We start from the raw sequence: 12,420 nt of genomic DNA on the forward strand, positions 1-12,420 counted from the left end.
TAATTTAGGATATCCACCGAGTGATTATGCGGGTGATAGAGTATAATCCATATCCCACCCTAAATTTACCCATATCCATATCCCACCCTAAATTCAAAAACAAATCGTCATCCATATCCCACCCATTTAATTTCGGATGGATGGATATCCACAGGATCAGGACACTGCCATCCCTAACTGCAGCTCCACTTGGTCTATAGTTTAGGTCCTACTAGGTCTAGTATAAGGCTATCCTTTACTCCTGAGTAATCTCTTATCGGGTCTAAGGGTCCTCTCACGCATCCCAAGGTCCAAGTATAGGTCCCACAATGACCGGGTTACAAGTACTATATTTGTCTTGTTCACAATATCCATACTCATACGGCCTTCAAGACACTCAATGACCAAATTGGTAATATCCTCCCCAACCACATGCCAACCGGACTTAAACAAAGTCGCGTTTAGTCCATCCGGACCCGAAGCCTTATGAGGGTGCATTTGGTCCAAGGCAATCTTCACTTCCTCCGCTGCAAAAGGCCTGCTTAATTCCTCATTCATCTCGGCAGTCACTCTGGTTTGAACGCACTGGACAACCTCGTCCAAATCAGTTGGATTTGATGACATAAAAAGCTCCCTGAAATAGCTTACAGCCACATTCTCAATTTCTTTATTTGGGTCAGCCCAATCCCCATTTTCCTTTAGCAGTTTGGAGATGTTATTCCTTCTACATCGGCCGAAGCTTTGTGATAACAAAACTTAGTGTTTCTATCTCCTTCCTTCAAAAAAGTGACACAGGATCGTTGCCTCCAATAAGTTTCCTCCTGCGCGTAGAGGACATCGATTTGATCACAAATCTTTCTTCTTTCTGAAACAACCTCCACGGTGGGCACACACTAATCCAGAAATGCGATTCTCTTCTTAGCTTCACTTATGTTTTTACCCAACGCTCCGAACTCAGTCTTGCTCCACGCTGCCAGGGCCCTTCCATACCTTACCATTTTATTCAACGTCTCCCACCCGCTACCTGATCGTAGAGAAACCTCTCATGCGTCATGAACGACCTCCACGCATTTTCCAGAGGATAACCACATATCCTCAAATTTAAAACTACGCTTCTTTTTATGTGAAATCCGCGTTCCCCGGCAGAGTTTTAGGGGATTATGGTCTGACCTGTCTCTGTCCAAATGCATGAGATTTACGAAAGGAAATTTATCAATCCAATTTGGTGTGGCAACTCCCCGGTGGTGAATTGGAGTAATATGGGAGAATTTATTGAATTAAAGCAAAATGATAAATAAGGGTGTAAAAATAAAAGGGTATGATGGCCAGTGATGTATATGATTGAGTAAATCATGTACATTAGGCTATTAGAGCATAATTCTAAGTATATCATAAAACAACTAAGTCAGGTTAGAATACGGATTAGGGTTAGGGTGAAAATACGGTCTAAAATACTTCCTCCATACCACACCAATGGTAACATTGACTTTTTCACACTTGCCGAGACACGTTTTGCAACGTGAATATCTTTAGTTACACATTATTAAAAATTATAAAAATTTGATATTCTTATAGTATTCATGATGATAAATCAAACAAGATCTCACATGACTATATTTTGTCTTATAGATTAAGAATAATATCGAAGATTCCCTAAGAACATAAATAGTGGCAAGATTCTCAATGTTACCATTGGTGTGGTATGAAGGGAGTAGTTTCTAATGCCTTTTTCCTACCTTTTTTTTTTCGAAGAAACATTTTTATAAAAAAGAAAAAACATATTTAATATTAATATTTTAGCATATTAATGATTTCATTAATTATAATGAGAAATTAAGTTATTTTAATTATTATCTAGACCAGCAGGTCAACCCTAAAATAACAAGTCATTTTGAGCTTGAGTGTCGGTCGAGACTTTCGCTTCTTTGACCTTGTGAAAAACAAGTCGGGCAGGTGAAATTTACAGGTCAAGTCGGAATTTGACAAATCTAGTAAAAATCATAACCATATTAGTTTAGTTGAAACCGTGAAAATTAATTTATGAACATTACTTTACTCTGTATAAAAACAGACTTCTACAAGAATTTGTACATAATTAATTTTTGATTTTAGTTTAATATCTTTCAAATTAGCTACATGCCTATACTAATGCACCTATAGTTGCGTCTAAAATTGAGATCAAATGGTCTTAAAGATAGCCAGTTCATCCTTGCCGAGGATTTCCTCATATTGATCAAACAAAATAAGATTTGCGAATTGTTCATTGCAAAATATAGGATCGTCTTAACACTAATTGATGGATACAATAAGCATACATTACGGAGAAGAATGAACATAACACTACGGCCCGCTCCTCCTAAAATTACATTCAAACACCTAGTCACCAAAATTGTTAACAGCCCTTTACTCTGATCATTCCAGCTCCAACAAATAATCAGCAATTTAAAATGGAATTACCTTTCTGTAGATAGTAGCCGGGACCAAGTTTTTCACTTGTAAACTCAAAGCGAGTCACTAGCCATGATTTCTTCTTTCGTAAACTCAGTGTCGGCCTCTGCCTCGCCCTCTACCGCGCCCTCGCCCTCTACCTCGATTCCCTTGACCTCCAATTCTTTTCTCATAATTCGTAGGCTTCAGTCCAAGTGAATGAACTCCCCTCTTCTTAGTTCGTGGGTTCTCATCATCTTCGTCTTCCCTATACTTGGCTTTGCTTCTAGATACGAAGGATATCTCCCTTGAACCACCGGGTCCCACTTTGACGCTCGAATGAGAAGCCCTTTGCTGATCTCCACGAGCTGCTATTCGCTCTCCCAGAGGAAGAGCATCTTCATTTGCGAGTGAGACGCTTTCTAAGAAAGCTTCTGCATGTCTTTCATCCTTTGCTTCATACAACCTAGATAATTTTACAAAGGTAGACAAGAAAAGATGACAAAGAGTATCTTCAAATCAAATGTTACGTATTGCTATTAAATTAGGCCACCCTACAAATGACCCATATAGGAAACAAATTATCAATAAAAATAAGCACTCGCCTTGGAATACGTGTGTTCTTTCCTGCTAAGCCTTCATCCTCTGAAGAAGCTGAATCCTCACTGTTCGTTGCAATACCCTCCGTGATAAGATCAAAGTGTTCCTCCACCAGCCGCTTCTTGGATGCAACAGGATTTAGTTCTATAAATTCCTGGGAGTTCTTGTCTATTTGGAATTCCTAGGACACAATATTGACACAAACGTCCTATATCAGCTGACAATAATGAGCAATGTCGAAAGGAGCTTATAAGGAAAAACGAGTGGTAAATTCACCCAGTTAACAATTATACCAGTTTAAATATAAAAAAAAAAAAAAAAAATACACTGAAGCAAATATAGCGTGTGCATGTGAGAAAAGAAGACGGGAACATACTGGCTTCTCAAAAAAGGCTGAAAATCTATCATCATTCAAAATGTCAGAGGTGAGTCCCTTCGGCTTCTTTGATGATCTTTTTGTACTAGCATCCTTCTCGTTCTCAGCTTTTTCGTTGTCAAAAATCTCCACCATTGTTTGCCGATTAACATTCGGCATCGGCAGTCTCCGTTTCATCTGTTACAAGACAAGAATGTGGTTAATACTGATCAGAGTACAATATAGTGACATCTGTATTTGCACCAGCACTCGAAGCAAGATTGACATCTTCAGCACTTCACCATCCCCTTCTTCACAACCCAGAATTCACCACCTGAATTGTCAAGGTCCAGCATCAGGAGGTGGCTGGATGTGGTGGTTGTGAGTGAGGAAAGCAAGTAAGGGTGGTTAGAGTGTAAGGAAAGCAGAAGGGAAGGAGTATGTTGTATAAGACCACCAAACTCTAAAAGCAAAACACACACAATCCACACACAGCAAAAAAAAGACCCACAGAGAAGCTAATGAGGGATAACCCCTTCTAAAGTAATGTGTCAACAATGTAAGGTCGACATGATTTTATACTAACCGTTATACGCCCCTCTTTATTTATCTTTTCTTGAAGGCGCTTGTCAGTATACGCCTTATAATCAAACGGTTCTGCTAATGATTTTGCCTGCAATAACCACCAAACATAAGACCAAATAATCCCTTTGTTAGTATTGGAACAAAGAACGCGAATAATAGAAGGGGTAATGTCATTGCATACATGATAAATATCCAAGAGTGCGCACTGGCTATTTATTTTTAAAATGACAAAAGTAAACTAACCACATACGAGGGTCGAGTGCACAGGCAGCAGCAATGACTGTATCTTACCTTTTTGTATAACTGATACTTGATGAAGAAACCATGCATATATGCCCTAACAAGATTGGTGCCAATCAAATTTGAAAGATTTAATCTCTCGAGTTCTTCTCTGGTCAAGAACTTGTAGTCATCATATATAGTTGTTTGGCCAGTCTCTTCCAGCTCTTCCTGAAAATATAACCCATTTGTACAAATTGATATATAAGTAACAGTTAACACTCGCCACCCAAACACATAATTTCAAGAACAAAAAGGACTACTAAGTACTACCAGATGAGCAGGTAGAAATATTGACTTGAAGTTACATATTAAATGCCAGTACGCCCAATACTTACTGTCATGTTCTCCAAATATGAACACCATTTGGGGGCAGGCCCAAGAGCAGGTATAAAGTACGATGGTATCTGGCTCGAGTCTAGAGCCAACAGCATCAATCCACTTTCTTTAAATACACAAATATCATTTATTTTGCCACCTGTTGGTTCAATGCTGGTCACCCCTTCCAACTGCAGTTTTGAGCAGCCAACCAGATACATTAATTTTCACAAAAATGAAAGATAGCGTCAGGAAAGTTTTACCTACTATGAAAAAAGAGGAAAAAATGAAAGGCATGTGGAAGACAAAGTCAATCCAAATGATTGAGCCACTCAGCCATGACAAAAGGTAAATTCTGAATTGAACCCCACCTATGACCTCAGTCAATTAAAGCTCTGAGCTAGCACTAGTCAAGCTCACAGCTTGTTGAAAGTTTGTCATCAACAGTTAATTAGATGAGAAAAACTTGTCTCCACAAGAACTAGCATCCAACAAAAGTTTAAAGAACTCACCGAGTCAGGATCCCAAACCCTGACAATATGATTATCAGTTGTGATTAACTTAGGTTGCTGTGAATTCAAAGTACGATGCCACTTGATATCCAGAATTGGGCTCCCATACCTGTTACATTGGTCAATATTTGTCAAACACTGCTTATATCAACAAGCCACACTACCCAGAGAACATACTTACATGTGATCCTTGACTCGGAGAGGTTGAGAAGAACGCAAATCATAAATCAGTACCTAAAACATAAAATAACAGAGATCAAGGTCCATGCCATATTTTCCAGGTGAATGAAGAACCCTAATGATAAACCTCCCATAGCACCTTTTAACTATCTATGTTCATGGATGAAAATCATGATTCCAAGATATCAAAGGGCATCAATGGGAAAACGTACTACATCATCAATATGGCTCAGGCTGCGTCCCGGTGAACTCTCTACGTTTTCCTTATTTGGGTGTCTTAGTCGTTTCTTTATATTTCCGTTTTTAGCATGTCTAGTTGACAACCACTCCCATGTGCAACTTTTTATTTTACTTTTTGTATTCTTTAAAGCATACGATCTCTCATATCCTTGCTCTTTGTACCAAAAGCAAACATAAATTATTTATTGGGACGGAGGGAATACTATATATTCTGTGGTAGTGATACAACAAACTTGGTTTGAAAAGAAAATTTTGGAGCATCAGCATTGTTTCACTGAACATTGATTAGTGTAGAATCACTGGACAAGGAGACCATTGATGGCCCTTTGAGACTCTTTCAGAATTGCAGCAGTCTATAGGCGTATAGTATCTGTCTACCATGGTACAGGATATAGGTAGGTAATCTATGCCCAACTTACCAACCCGGCACTTGGGCGGCTCGCCAGACAAAAGTAGAGAAAAAAAAAACTTGTGTATGCAGCATTTAATATGATTACTAGTGACCTTTTATGTCTCAAACATCAATTCATTTGATAAAGTCAAAACTACTTTATCAATATTCAATACAATTACGTTTTTTTGCTTTGAATGAGTGTTCATGACTCCACGTCTCCACATATCCCGATTTCATGATCGAATTTTCATGTCACAAAAATCGAGTCAGTATGAGCCAAATACTTGATTACTTGGATATGCACACATATCCAACACTGATATCTAACTACTTCCCTCTTTCGTCCACAAATCGTGTTGAAGTTCTATTGTAAGTAGTTTACTTATATAATCCTTTTTTAAGATATATCATAATTAAGGGACACCAAGGGGTGACTCCATGTACATAAAGATATCTTAAAGGTAAAGCCCATGTACAAAGGACAGTAGGACACTAAGGAGGTAATGCCCTTATACAAATATATATCCTAAAATAGGGAGAAGATCAATGAGTTCTCTCAAAGCCGGATTATATTTTTCATCCCCTATCGCTTTCACATTTACGGATTTACCTCAAAATAGATTATGCTTTTATTTTCACTTTTATATACATGTCAGAACGAAATCTTCATCAGCATAATGGGAAGAGATCAATAAGTTGTTTTTGTCACTTTTCTACTAAAGTTCTTAGCACAAGTTCTACGAGTAAAAAACGTAGGCATTCCGTCTCATCACTGAGGCTTTTGTTCAAGATCAAAGGCTTCCATTGTATGCTCCAGCATGAGTAACTAAATGAATGCCTACCTCACTTCATAGGTTCAGGTTTTTGTTCAGTAAATAGTTCATCTAAACAGAAGAGCTCGTTCATCAACCATGTTCAGTCTTTACCTAACAAAATCATGTAATGGATAGCCCTTCTTCGAATGTGTTGTCCAAAGGTAACAAGAGATTGGAGCATATTACGCATGAAGCGAAAAAAACCAGCCAACCCATTGTGAATGTGATTAAAGAGCAATAAATCAAATACCCTCCTGATCAAATACGAATAGATAGATGTTAAATGAAAATAAATCTGCAAGTTCACATCTAACCTTTCCCTCACTGCTTCCCACAGCCATTTGGAAACCTCCATCTTCATCGAATGCTAACGCAGTTACCTCCTGGTGATGAGAAGGTTAAAAATTACTTTTCAACCAATAAATATTTTAAAATACAGCTCCCTAAGCAGCTACATAGACTGAACTAGGCCTAGAGCACGCTGCAAAAAATAAAAACTGCCTACAAACCCAGCTTGGTTTCAAATACTATGAATTAGAAAGGCCTACATTCTGAAAATGAAAAGGGAAAAAAATGACAGGAAGTACCTGGTCATTCTCTCCAGCAGCTGAGACGGCATTTATTCTACCAATTGATGATCTAGTTCTCATGTCAAAACATTCAACAGCCCCATCCTCGCCGCCACAAGCGACTAATCCGTGGACTTTGCTGATTAAAATTTAAAAGGTTTACAGGTTTAGATCACATATTAGTTAACAAGGGTTTTAAAGGTTCAACCAATATTTAAAGCACCACTACCTTCGAGATACTACATTTAATGCAGGGGATTGGGTCGCAAGAGGAGAAAGAAAGCGGCCCTGCAAGGTGAGGTCAAACTATCATATAAGAAACTACATAATAACCTCATCAGGGAATAGAACTAGATTGAATATAAATCACAGATGTAACAAAGACCCATAACCAATTTTAGGAAGAAGTATACACCTGGTAAATAATGTTACTTTAGTACTTAAGTTTAATTTTTAAAAACTGGTGTTGTTTCAGCATTGAAGAAAAAGAGGACATTGTTGGTTTGAATTTCTTCTTTGCCAACGCATTAAAAAAGATAGATTTGTTATCTACAAAAAAATGAGACGGGTGCCTTGTACAAAAATTATAAACCTCCAATAACATCCCAAAATGTGAGGAAAGGGGTAGATGTGTAAGTTCATATTTTAATCAAATAGTATTAATAATTTAGTATAATGATGTACAAGTGCTCAGACACGGGTACGGGTGTCGGACATGAGTAAAAAAGGTATTCCAAAATCAAAATTTGGAGACACGGGGGCCCTGTCCAAAATTTGGACACGGGTGCGGGGACACGCTAAAAAGTCTAAAATTTTATAAAACAAATACTAAGTATGAAGTATATATTTTTATTAGTTGTAAAAAAAGGTTATTAGTTGAAATTTGTAATTCAGTATAGAATAACCAAAATAAATAACATGAATAAATGTTTGGTGGACTAGCACGTGTTGTGTAATTGGAAGAGAGGCATTTACTGCTTGTTGGCCACTTGGCCACGTGTTGTGTAATAATGATAAAGGCAACTTTTTAGTTTTTACTGCTAGTAAAAAACATTTAAGTAGAAGGCCCAACGTAATAAGGCCCACGTAAGAGCACTTCATCAGCAGAAACCCTACCAAAACACTAAAGCCGCCTCCATCCACCTTCACATGACTGAAATTTCCACCGCTAAAATGGCCGGCTTAGCCGTGTATTGTAACAACTAACAAGTCATCGGCAACGATAAGGTAAGCTAATTTCTTTTTATGAGTCTCCATCTTTCCAACCATTATCTGATCGACTATAATAGCAGTGTCGGCATGTCACCTGCCGGATCCGGTACGGATTCTGTACCGGGATCAGTGTCGGGTCAGGTCGGCACGGGTACAGCCCAAAATCAGCCGTGTCGAAGCAACATAGTCAGTACAACCACTACTTTTCTCATTTCAAAATGAAAATACATAAACAAAACCCATGGATTGTCTCTTATGCGCAAAGATCATTCCTATCAGATATATGTTAGTTGTATACTCTACACTTTAGCTTTTATACATATGCCTGAGAAGTGATATAATATGTGCCTACAATTTTGTAACATATATTAGCATGTGCCTTGACTGAGTCTATATCCACAAAAGATTAAGTAGAAAGGAAACAAAGTCAGAGACACCTTATCAGCTGACTAGCAGAAGCTGTAGAGCTTCCAATACCACAAAAACAATGCTGAAGCTACTGTAAAACTAAACTACAATTCATGTAATTTATTACAATGACTAGCATGTAATTTCCACAAAGCACAACATACACTGGAAGTACAGCCTCAAGTAACCTGACAAAGATAGTAAGCAAACTTATGAAAATGGAACAGGGGAAGCTCCTGTCCCAAAATCATGGTAATTTAACAATACTTCTTAATTCTTATCCAGAATGTATTGTCATGAACAGGGAAAAATTAAGCATATGACAAGTCGTCAATTTATATACATTTGAAACCAGAAACGCAAGAAAACAAACCTGCGATAGATTTATTCTATACAGATCTGGCGAAGAGGCAGCACAGATCAAATCGCAAGACCAAGCATCATACGTCATATCCCTTCCCATCCTTTACAATAAAACATGTGAAAGATAAGTACATCTAGAAAAACAAGCTTATTACTTTACTAACACGAAATGACTCCAACAACACACTTAGCCAAGTCACATATTGCAGCACGTTTTAAAAGTAAAACAATAAAAGAGAGAAAAAAAATCTCAAATGGATGTTATACTTAAGACATGTATCATAGAGGCAGACTGCAGGAACACTGCACATGTCACACATATTCAGTTTGCTGAGAATAATATACAGTTGACAAGTTTGTTTCAGCTTAGCAATAAAAACAATAATAATGATAACTATTTGTTATTTTCATTATTAATTTATATTATCAATGATAATGAAGGGAAGCAACAAATAACACATAAAACCAATTTCAACTCGCTTCTATGCTTTGAAGAGGCAGAGCCGGTGTTGGTTTATAGGATATTCAGGAATAACAGCAAGTTAATTGAAATATTTGTTACACATTAAGTAACATATAACACAGTTGGTTATTGAAATGCATACCTAGGAATTCTCAATTTATGATGACTTCCATACTTCGCATGTAGACAAATTGACCGATCAGCACACAGAAATGCAAGCTTTGAGTAGTCATCAGACAGCACCTACCTCAACAATAAAGAAAATTTCCTGTTAATTAAGACTAAAAGAGCAAGGAAACAAACTGACAGGGATCAGTAACATTCGCTTTATAGGATAAATATAAAGCCAAAATTACACAGATAATTAAATTAGACACTGCCATCATGCAAATAGGGTTGAGAAGTGGACATAAACTTCAATTTTACCACACATTTTATTCACTTAAGGAAATCTATTGCTTACTTTACTGAGTCAAATGCGCATTTCAAGTCATCAGTCATATAGTCCCTATTTTGTACATATATGCTAAATTATTTTCTTCTGTTTCGGATTTGCCCATAATGCGCATTTCAAGTCATCTGATGAAGATGACCAGGCGGTGTTTGATGATAAATCTGTCACAAGCCATACAGAGAACTGCCTTGTGCTTTCAAAAAGTGTGATGCAGGTCTGTTGCTTGTAAGGCCAGCCTATTACCAGACATATTTATTTAAACTTTCAAGTTTTAATGGTACAAAATAACACATGGACAAGTTTAAAAAACAATACCTCAAAGTCAATGATTTCTGAAATCAAGTGCCTCTCAAACTTTAACGAAAGCTCCCTCAACTCATATACCTTAAATTGTGGAGGATAGATACCTAAGAATTACAGAAACACACAAAAAAAAAAACACATTTTTAAGAATTAAAAATTAGAGGGAAGAAAAAAAAGTTCACGTGAGTAAAAAATTATAATGTCCTTATATATGCAATAACAATCACCGGAGGCAATGACGAATTCCCCGTCAGGTGTGGCCTTGATTTTAGTGGTAGCAGTTTCAAACCTCAAATCCTGGATAAGCTCTACTCTTTGTTGATAATCTGAAAGAGCAAGAGTCCCAATCTCAGCAATTACATTACGAGAGAAAACGCAAATTTCCAGCCACTTACATTAACAAAAATCAGAACAAGATGAGTAAAGACTACTGAACCTAGGCATCAATGTGATCGATCCAATTTGCATCCACCTACTCGTAATATGGTTACCCGATTCGTTATGAATACGCCCTTACCGATTCCCGATTCGCCTTCCAGTTAAGTAACTTGATAGAATTCGCCGATTCGCAATTCGTAAGGTACCAAGCGAATCAGGTAACCATGGTCGTATGTATCAAGCCTTACCCCTTAACCCGAAAACCAAACTACTTAAAATTGGTCCAAAGTCATAATCTTCTTTGAAGTGCAAAAAAGACACATATATCCTTAAACCGTATAGAATATGGAATGTAAGAATCAACTAATTTACACCCAAAAAAAAATAACTTTACAAATTTCTTCGTCATAACCTACTTAACCTAGTAATGGAGCATAATAACAGTGTGAAAAACCTATGAAATGAGCAAAATCATAACACAGAATATCAAATTGCAATCATTAATACATAAATTAGAAGAAATAATTAGAGTATAACACAATAAAAAACGAATTGAACAAGGTACCTAGGTCTTTGCGAAGAGAGCGTTGTTTTTTAGGATTGAGCCAAGAAGCAGAAGAACGGTGTTGTCCAGATATTGAATACAGCTTTACTCCATTCATGGATGCTGACTTAAGCGTTCCGCCATTGTAGGCCATTGTTTTGGAAATTTGAGGTCGATAATTAGGGTTTTGGAGGGGTTTTGTACAGTGATTTTGGTATGAAGGATGGAAGAATAAAGAATAGACTATCGAGAGGGAGAGGGAGAGAGAGGGGGGACGAGAGTGCGGCGCGAAAAGGGTGTCGATAGTATAGGGCGTCTTTTTGGAGGAAACGGGCCGGGTGAGCAAAATCGTATATCCGATACGGTTTTAAAAACCGAATCGGATAGTCAGTTTTCAAATTCTCATTTTGTTTATTCTTATTTGATACGGATTTTATATATATTCGGAAACCGTAAATACGGTATCCGATTTTGAGTTCAATTTATGCAATTTTATGTCTTATTTTATTTATCCTTGTAATTTTATGTGTTCCGGGTGTAATTCCAGAGCAGTTATTTGTTACCACCCGTGCTTGTAGAATGACGTCTTTGGTTGAATCCTCCTCTCGGTCTCCTGAAACGATGAACAAACTGAGGGCTCGGCTTTGGACCGAGCGAACTCACTCCGACGCTCAAGTCAGTAAGCTTAAAGCGATAAGTTGTTGTTACTTGGCGAAGTATGTATTGTAGAGAGATAAGGAAGATATTACCACGTGAATAGTGATTCTTAGGTTAAATTGTGGATCTCCTCCTCAATGAGGGTTGAGGAGTATTTATAGACTTTCACCTTTTGTCACGTAGTGGCCAAGTGGCTAGCAGGTGGAAAGACTGAGCTACCCTCGGCCGATGGACCCATGGGCAGCCTGGCGGCACCGTTGACTCGCCGCCGAGGGTCTTGGATATGAGTTCGCGGATATGTGCCCCGGTGGCTAGTTGCCCCGGTAGGCACAAGAGACAGCCGACAGTGCGTCGGTCAGGCTGTCGAAGTCGTTGACTTGCTGTG

General features: G+C 37.9%; 1 protein-coding gene across 1 annotated transcript; it reads right to left on the minus strand.

Moving 5' to 3' along the window:
• Window positions 1–2,208: 2,208 nt before the first annotated feature.
• On the minus strand, window positions 2,209–11,713 carry LOC141657299 (uncharacterized). The gene is made up of 16 exons (XM_074464476.1): window positions 11,400–11,713; window positions 10,684–10,782; window positions 10,469–10,560; window positions 9,842–9,942; window positions 9,247–9,337; window positions 7,483–7,541; window positions 7,272–7,392; window positions 6,999–7,067; window positions 5,237–5,289; window positions 5,056–5,164; window positions 4,564–4,734; window positions 4,238–4,396; window positions 3,948–4,034; window positions 3,383–3,559; window positions 3,012–3,187; window positions 2,209–2,872 (listed from the first exon to the last, which is right to left on the minus strand). The coding sequence occupies exons 1-16, from the start codon at window positions 11,530–11,532 to the stop codon at window positions 2,521–2,523; spliced, it is 2,049 nt and encodes a 682-aa protein (XP_074320577.1). The 5' UTR covers window positions 11,533–11,713; the 3' UTR covers window positions 2,209–2,520.
• Window positions 11,714–12,420: the final 707 nt, after the last annotated feature.

Source organism: Silene latifolia, chromosome 5 (assembly GCF_048544455.1).
Source record: "Silene latifolia isolate original U9 population chromosome 5, ASM4854445v1, whole genome shotgun sequence".
In the NCBI taxonomy this organism is placed as follows: domain Eukaryota; kingdom Viridiplantae; phylum Streptophyta; class Magnoliopsida; order Caryophyllales; family Caryophyllaceae; genus Silene; species Silene latifolia.

What these genes read in the sequence shown, in the direction of transcription:
- LOC141657299 (XM_074464476.1), bottom strand. Translation starts at nt 11,532, where the DNA reads ATGGCCTACAATGGCGGAACGCTTAAGTCAGCATCCATGAATGGAGTA. An exon ending in CTGCTGGAGAGAATGACCAG is followed by an intron (nt 7,068 to 7,271) that starts GTACTTCCTGTC and finishes TCTCATCACCAG; the next exon opens with GAGGTAACTGCGTTAGCATT. An exon ending in ATAAAGAGGGGCGTATAACG is followed by an intron (nt 3,560 to 3,947) that starts GTTAGTATAAAA and finishes GTCTTGTAACAG; the next exon opens with ATGAAACGGAGACTGCCGAT.